The following is a 9,297-nucleotide window of genomic DNA, read 5'->3' on the forward strand; positions in this document are numbered from 1 at the left end:
TCCTGAAAGGATTATTGGTCTATTAACTGCCCTCTAGTTCAGGACTAAGTGTTGTGAAGTGTGGAGGGGGCGTGTCCAGCTTTTTTTCTGTGAATATGGGAGTGCGGCAGGAATGCGTGCTTGCTCCATCACTTTTTAACACTTGCATGGATTGGGTACTAGGCATTGGGATTGGGTTGCAGACCAAAGTCATTGTGGAGCATCTATCGGCAATATTGAAATTACAGATCTTGTTTTTGCTGATGATGCTGTAATCTTGGTTGAGTCACTGGAGGTTCTGAGAATGGCTCTAGAGGCACTGCATGAGGAGGCGAAGCCCTTGGGACTGCAGGTTTCCTAATCCAAGACCAAGGTTTAGGTGTCTGAATGGATGAAACTGGATGAAACAATACAGTCCGTCAATGCATGTGACGAGGACATTGAGATCTCGGAGAACTTCACATACCTTGGTAGTGTATTGTGTAACGATGGTGGGACGAGCCAAGAAGTTGTGCGGCAGATTGGTCTGACCCACAGCATTATGGACTCACTCAACATAAGTATTTGGCGTTGTCGGTACCTGTGCAGACGGACGAAGATTCAGATCTTCAAGTCGCTGGTGATCCCAGTCTCACTCTACGGTTGTGAGACATGGACGCTGAACACCGATCTGATTAGGCAAATTGATGTCTTTGGTACTATAGTCCTGCTCCTCCAACAATGTGGATTGGGTGCGGCTTGTTGGGGAATTCCCGCTGTACAGTGGTGAAGCATGTCTCATAGCCAGTGATGCAGCAGAGTTCTAATAGTAGTAAAACTTTAGCAAATATGGTCAGCAAATATACATCCGCATTTAGCCTTAGTATTACAACGTATGAGAGAGCAGTAAACTTATTATTGATAATATATTCATAAGCCTGGCAAGAAACGTGGCATACATATTTTACAGTGTTGCTAAAAAAGAATAATATACTTATAAAGAGGTTTCCTTGCGGTTTGGGATGAGTAAATAGTTCCATAGTTGTAATTAGATTATATCGTGAAGGAAAGTACTTTAAAATAAGCTGACATAAGTAAGAAAAAAACTACATTCAAATCTTCACGGCAGCAACACCAATCACGCCCGCCATCCATACAGGTGATGGGAGGTCAGCTGCGGTGTCCTTGACCAGGAAGAAAGAGAGGGGGAGGAAGAGGGAGGGGTAAGAGAGAGGGAGGAAGAGGGAAAGAGGGGGGTAGACAACGAGGGATTAAAGGTATGGCAGCGCTGTCCTCCCGCTATTTCCCATGGGGGCCGCACCCAATCCACATTCTTAGACGAGCAGGACTATAGATGCCTTCGCAGAATCATGAGGTACCACTGGTATGACTTTGTGTCAAATCAGCGATTGCTGCATGAGACTGACTCAAGGCCAATTACCAGCATAGTCAATCAATGCCAACTGCAACTATATGGGCATGTTGCACACTATCTGGAAGCCGATCCTGCATATCAGGTTGTCTCCAAAAGGGATAACCCAGCATGGAAGAGGCCAATGGGACGTCCACAGAACTCATGGCTGTGGCAAGTCGATACCTCTTCCTGGGAGTTACTTGGCACAGGAAGGGAGCCTGCTTGGAGACTTGCAAGGCATGATCGACTGGAATGGCGCCATAGGGTAGGCGAGGCGACACACCCCTTTTGACTGATTGATTGATAACTCCTTCTGCTTATGTTGTTACCCTATCTTCTCCTTTGGGCTCCTACGATCACAACCTCACATCTGTATCTTGTCTTAATTCTCTAATCCCCACTAAGGATCCCCCAAGGCGAAGGTGCTTCTGGCATTTTGCCTCTTTCATTTTTGGGGATCTAAGGAGGTATTATGCTGATTTTCCCTGGAATGATTACTGTTTCCGTGTCAGAGACCCATCTCTGTGTGTTGAATATATAACAGAGGTGATAGTGTCTAGCATGAAGGCGTACATTCCTTTTTTTTTCAACCTAAACCTTCTAAACCTTGTTTTAACTCTGCCAGTTACCGTGCTATACATAATAGAGAGGTTTCCCACAAAAGGTACTTGAGCTCTCCATCACCTGAGTCTCATGCACTTTATATTTCTGCCTGGAATTATGTCAAGTCTGTTCTTCAACTCGCCAGACACTCCTTCATAAATAGAATATGTCAAAATGTTTCAAACTCTAACTCTCCTCGAAACATCTGGCATCAGGGCAAAAAGCATCTCCAATAATTTTACTTCTTCATCTTTCCCTCCTTTATTTCATCCTGATGGCGCCACTGCAATAACTTCTATCTCTAAAGCTGAGCTCTTCTCTCAGACCTTTGCTTATTATAACTCTACCTTGGATGATTCTGAACTTGTTCTTCCCTCTCCTCCTCCCTCTGACTGTTTCATGCCATCAATTAAGATTCTTCTTAATGATGTTTTCCATGCCCTCGCTGGCCTCGGAAGACTTTTGGACCTGATGGGGTCCCTCCTATCGTTTTCAAAAATTGTGCTTCTATGCTTGCACCTCGCCTGGCCAAACTCTTCAAACTCTGTCTATCGATTTCTATCTTTCCTTCTTGCTAACAGTTCTAATCCGTCAAACTATACCATCCTATAGCTTTAATATCTTGCTTGTCTAAAGATTTTTCATCTATTCTCAATAGGAAGATTGTTAAACATCTGTCACTTCACAATCTTCTATATGATCGCCAGTATGGCTTCCGTTAGGGTCACTCTACTGGTGATATGGCTTTCTTATTGAGTCTTGGTCGTCCTCTTCTCTAGATTTCGTTGAAACTTTTTGTTGTCGCGTTAGACATATCATAAGATTTTGATAAAGTCTGGCACAAAGCTTTGATCACAAATCTACCCTCCTATGGCTTCTATCTTTCTCTCTGCAACTTTATCTCAAGTTTTCTCTCCTACCGTTCTATTGCTGCTGTGATAGATGGCTACTCTTCTAAATCTATCAATAGTGGTATTCCTCAGGGTTCTGTCCTGTCACCCACTCTATTCTCATTATTCTTTAATAATCATCTTAACAAAACTTCTTGTCATGTACACTCCTACACTGATGATACCACCCTACACTTTTCCACGTCTTCAACAGCTCAAGCAGGGACGACACAGAACCCTTGACTTCTGATCTTTCTAAAATTTGTGATTGGGGCAGGGAAAATTTAGTAGTGTTCATTGCCTCAAAAACTCAGTTCCTCCATCTGTCAACTCGACACAACCTTCCAGACAACTATCCCCTCTTTTTCAACGACACTCAACTGTCCCCCTCTTCTACACTGAATATCCTTGGCCTATCCTTTACTCATAATCTAAACTGGGAATTTCACATCTCTCTTACAAAATTAGCTTCCATGAAGTAAGGCGTTCTGAGGCGTCTCCACCAGTTTTTTCGCCTCCCAAACTGCTAACTCTGTATAAAGGCCTTATCCATTCTTATATGGAATACTTTTCGCAAGTTTGCGGGGGGTTCAGTGACACAGTTATATTAGATATGGTGGAATTAAAAGCTTTTCGTTTCATCAACTCCCCTCCTCCGACTGACTGTTTTCAGCCTCTTTCTCACCGCTGAAATGTTACATCTCTTACTATCTTTTATCGCTATTTTCATGCTAACTGCTCTAGTGGTCTTGCTAACTGCATGCCTCTCCTCCTCTTGCGGTCTCGCTGCACAAGGCTTTCTTCTTCCTTTCATCCCTACTGCGCCCAACTCTCTAACGCAAGGGTTAACTAGTACTCTCAGTCTTTTATACTTTTTTTTTTTTTTTTTAACTCTGGAACTCCCTGCCCGTGTCTGTATTTTCAACTTCCTAAGATTTGAGGGAGGTTTCAAGACATTTGTCCCTATCCTTTGGCTAATTCTATCAGTTTTTTAAGGAGACTGGCAACTGTGTTTTTTTTTTTCCTTTATATTTTATGTTGCCCTTGGCCAGTCCTCCTCTCTTTTATACAACAACAACAACAACAACAACAACAACAACAACAACAGCAATCTGTTTATCTACAGCAGTCTGCCATTACTCGTACTATAACTATAGAACTAAGAGATTATTCAAGACAACACCAAAACGTATGGCCCCCTCGTACCTACGCATCCATAACATTACGTACATTTGTAGAATATAAATAGATAAGGCAGATAGATAATTCACTAATGGTACATTGACATGACCATGCGTCCTCACTCCCGGCGTCGCTCTCGCCTCGGACTTTCCTAATCCTAACACCGATTGTGCGTCCCATTTCCATGAGATCAGGCGAATGCTTCTGGCATACCCTTTGCAATGTGCAACTTTACCCATCGAATTCTGTGTGTGTGTGTGTGTGTGTGTGTGTGTGTGTGTGTGTGCGCTTCGCAGAATACCTATGTATACATTGGTCATAGAAAACATTGAAATAATTTCAGCGCAGGAAAGACAGCGTGGATGCTTGCTATCTGACTGGTTCTATCCAGACTTGCCATTCCTTACAACTTTTGACAACACACACACACACACACACACACACACACACACACACACACACACACACGAACAAGGGAACAAAACAAGTTACCACACAAGTGGATACACATATACACAAGCTCGCATACACACACTTAACATTAAACTTAAATTGGAACTCGTCACTACAAGGCTCGAGCAGACAGACTGACAGCGAGCTATTAATAATGTACATAACGATAATACATGTCCATATAATTCATACACATTCATATGTATGTTTACGATATGGTTTTTGATTAAAGAAATGAGGCAGAAGCCAACCCGAAGGACACTAGAATCAATAAAAAGGCTACAGACGAGCGTGTGGCGTCCCCAGCTGCCGCATTCACAAGAATCCATTCGATAAGTCTGCTACTGCTCACGATGATGATTTTGTTGTTGTTGTTGTTGTTGTTGTTGTTGTTGTTGTTACTACTACTACTACTCTACTACTACTACTACTACTACTACTACTACTACTACTACTACTACTACGACTACTATTACTACTACTACTATTACTATTAATACTACTATTGCTGCTGCTGCTGCTGCTACTACGCACTACTGCTATTGCTATAACTACTATGACTACTACTTCTTCTACTACTACTACTACTACTACTACTACTACTACTACTACTACTACTACTGCTACTGCTACTACTACTACTACTACTACTACTGCTGCTGCTGCTACGACGCACTACTACTACTATAACTACTATGACTACTGGTTCTTCTACTACTACTACTACTACTACTACTACTACTACTACTACTACTACCACCACTGCTGCTGCTGCTGCTGCTGTTTTACTACTACTACTACTATTACTACTACTACTTCTACTACTACTACTACTACTACTACTACTACTACTACTTTTTTGTGCGTGTGTGTACGAAGGGAAACTGGCCAAGGGCAAGAAAGAAATATTTTAAGTTCTACTTGATTTCCGGTTCCCTTAAAGATCAATAGAGTTAGCCAAAAGTCAGAGACAAATGTCTTAAAACCCCCCACTTAAAAGAAGTTAAATCGTAGGAAGATGGAAATATAGAAGCAGAGAGGGAGTTTCAGAGTTTACCAGAGAAAGGCATGAATGATTGAGAGTACTAGTTAACTCTTGCATTAGAGAGTTAGACAGAATAAGGGTGAGAGGTCTTTGTGCAGCTAGGTCTCAGGAGGAGGGGAGGCATGCATTTTTTAACATCGATAGAACAGTTAAAATGAAACAGCGGTAGAAGCTAGCACGAGATGCAATATTCCGGCGGTGAGAAAGAGACTGAAGACAGTCAGTCAGAGGAAGGGAGCTGATGCAACGAAAAGCTTTTGATTCCACTCTATTTATAAGATCTATCTATAATAAAACTGTGTGAATGGAACCAGTCAAACATGTGAAGAGTTCTCTATACAAGGACGAATTAGGCCCTTCTACAGAGTTAGCAGTCGGAGGGACGAGAAAAACTGGCGGAGACGCCTCAGAACGCTTAACTTCATAGAAGCGGTTTTAGCAAGAGATGAGATGTAAAGTTTCCAGGTTATATTACAAGTAATGGAAAGAACGAGAACACTCAGCATAGAAGAGAGGGCAACAGATGAGTGTCATTGAAGAAGAAGGGATAGTTTGTCTGGAAGGTTGTGTCGAGTTGATAGATGGAGGAATTGAGTTTTTGAGGCATTGAATACTACTAGATTTTTTCTGCCCCAATCAGAAATCTTGGAAGGATCTGAAGTCAGGCGTTCTGTGGTGTCCCTGTGTGATATTTTGACTTCCTGAAGGGTTGATAGTCTCTGAAAAGACGTGGAAAGGTGTAAGGTAGTATCATTACCGTAAGAGTGGAAAGGGCGAGAAGTTTGGTTAAGATCATTAATGAATAATAGAAAGTAGGGTGACAGGAAAGAGCCCTGAGGAAATCACTGTTAATTGATTTACAAGAACAGTAGCCGTCTACCACAACAACAATAGAACGCTCGGGAAAGAAACTTGAAATAAAATTGCAGATACAAGGATAGAAACCATAAGAGGGCAATTTTTAATTGAAACCTTTGTGTTAGACTCTATCAAAAGCTTTTGATATGTCTAACGCAACAGCAAAAGTTTCAACGAAATCTAGAAAAGAGGATGACCAAGACTCAATAAGGAAAGCCAAAGCCAGTAAAGCGGCCTTGACGGAAGCCATACTGGCGATCAGAGAGAAGAGTGTGAAGTGACAGATCTTTGAGAATCTTCCTATTGAAGAAATATTAGAAAAAAATTTAGACATGCAAGTGATTAAAGCTATAGGGAGGTAGTATGAGAGATTTGAACGGTCATCCTTTTTAGGAACAAACCGAAACCAACAAGAAGGAAAGGTAGAAATCGACAAACAGAATTAAAAGAGTTTGGCCAGGCAAGATGTAGGCACAAAAGCACAGATTTTGAGAACAATAAAACGGACTCCATCAGGTCCATAGGCCTTCCGAGGGTTTAGGCCAGCGAGGGCATGGAAAACATTATTACGAAGAACTTTAATTGAAGGCATGAAATAGTCAGAGGGAGAATAGAAAGGAGGGACAAGCTCAGAATCATCTAAGATGGAGTTGTTAGCAAAGTTTTGAGAGAAGGGTTCAGCTTTAGAAACAGATAAGATAGCAGTGGTGCCATCACGATGAAATAAAGGAGGGAAAGATGAAGAAGTAAAGTTATTGGAGATGTTTTTGCCCAGATGCCAAAAGTCTCGAGGAGAGTTGGAGTTTGAAAGATTTTAATATTTTCTATTTATGAAGGAGTGTTTGGCAAATTCAAGAACAGACTTGGCATTATTCGAAGACGAAATATAAAGTGCACGCGATTCAGGTGATGAAAGGCTCAAGTACATTTTGTGGGCAACCTCTTTGCCATGTATAGCATGAGAAGAGGTTGTGTGAAAGGAAAGTTTAGAAGGTTTAGGTTGAGAAAAAGAGTGAGGAATGTACGCCTCCATGCCAGACAGTGTCACCTCTGTTATGCGTTCAACACAGAGATATGGGTCTCCGACACAGAAACAGTAATTATTCCAGAGAAATAAGCTTAAAAATTTCAAGTAGCAGTAGTAGTAGAAGTAGTAGTAGTAGTAGTAGTAGTAGTAGTAGTAGTAGTAGTAGTAGTAGTAGTAGTAGTAGTACTACTACTACTACTACTACTACTACCACTATTACTGCTGCTGCTACTACTACTATTACTACTACTACTACTACTACTATTACTACTACTATTACTACTACTACTACTACTACTACTACTACTACTATTGCTGTTGCTGTTGCTGCTGCTGCTGCTGCTGCTGCTGCTACTACTACTACTATTTTTACTATAATTACTACTACATCATGCTACATCGGTTACGACCCAAAATGTCTTGACTCCTCCCTCAATTTTCCTTCATTAATTTCTGCAATATTCGCGGTCTTAGATCCAATTTTCAATTTGTAGAGTGTAGAATACCACCACTTCTCTTCTAAACCTTATCCCCTTTTCCTCACTGACACACAGCTGTATGAGGCAACTGACAGTAGCCGCTTTTCTGTTCTCTCCTACTTTCTCTATCCCCATTTTCGTTCCAAATCTGGATGTTGCGTCGATATTCACAGCGAGTCGATCTGCTCTCGTGCTCACACTCTTGAATATTCAGGATTTTCCACCATCCAGCTTTGACTCAATAGTCACTCTCTAAATTTATCTGTGCTGTCTATTTCTCTCGTAACTCCTTTGACTATAGTAAATTCTTTGACTATTCAACTTCTAAAGTAGAGCACATTCTGTCCCTCTATTCTTTCAAGGAACTCTCCATATTGGAGATTTCAATGTTCACCATGAACTCTGGCTATCCTCTCCCTTCACTGACCATCCTGTCGAACTAGCCTTCAACTCTGCCATATGTCTCTATGACCTAGAGCAACTGTTTTCCTGACCTTCTTGGGGATACGCCCAGCATTCTTAACTTTTCCTTCACCTCTTATCCTTCTGTTTATGCTGTTACCCTATGTTCTTCGTTAGGTTCCTCCGATCACAACCTCATATCTGTACCTTGTCTTATTTCTCCAATTCCTCCTAAGGATCTCCTAAAGCAGAGGTGCCTCTGACGTTTTGGTTCTGCCAGTTTGGGGGATCTGAGGAGTTATGTTGCATGATTCTTCCTGGAATGATTACTGTCTCCGTGCCAGAGACCCATCTCTGTGAGCTGAAGGCACAACAGAGATGATAGTGTCTGGCATGGAGGCGTAAATTCCTCGTCCTTTTTCTCAACCTGAATATTCTAAACCTTCGTTTAACACAGCCTCTTTTCGTCTCATACAAACAAAAGGTTCTTGAGCCTTCCATCACCTGAATCTCATGCACTTTACATTTCTACTCGGAATCAGGCTTCAACTTGCCAAATACTCCTTCATAAAAAGAAAATGTCAAAATCTTTCAAACTCCAACTCCCCTCAAGACTTCTGGCATCTGGTCAAAAACATCTCCAATAACTTTCTTTCTTCATCTTTCTCTTTTTTATTTCATCCTGATGGAACCACTGCCATCTCATCTGTATCTAAAACTGAACTCTTCTCTTAAACTTTTGCTAACAACTCCATCTTAGATGATTCTGGACTTGTCCTTCCCACTCCTCCTCCCTCTGACTATTTCATACTTTCAATTAATATTCTTTGTAATGATGGTTTCCATGCCCTCGCTGGCCTAAACCCTCGGAAGGCTTATGGAGCTGATGGTGTCCCTCTTATCGTTCTCAAACCTGTGCTTCCGTGGTTGCACCTTGAGTAGCCAAACTCTTTCAACTATGTCTATCGACTTTTACCTTTCCTTCA

At 41.6% G+C, this 9,297-nt stretch overlaps 1 protein-coding gene across 1 annotated transcript; it reads left to right on the forward strand.

Annotated features, from left to right (window-relative positions):
- The first annotated feature begins 370 nt into the window (after window positions 1–370).
- Window positions 371–8,402, forward strand: LOC123514896. Its single transcript, XM_045273152.1, has 4 exons — window positions 371–623; window positions 1,297–1,543; window positions 1,778–1,794; window positions 8,272–8,402. Exons 1-4 carry the CDS (start codon window positions 371–373, stop codon window positions 8,400–8,402), a joined length of 648 nt encoding a protein of 215 aa, XP_045129087.1.
- The last annotated feature ends 895 nt before the right edge of the window (window positions 8,403–9,297 follow it).

Source organism: Portunus trituberculatus, chromosome 38 (assembly GCF_017591435.1).
Source record: "Portunus trituberculatus isolate SZX2019 chromosome 38, ASM1759143v1, whole genome shotgun sequence".
Classification (NCBI taxonomy): Eukaryota; Metazoa; Arthropoda; class Malacostraca; order Decapoda; family Portunidae; genus Portunus; species Portunus trituberculatus.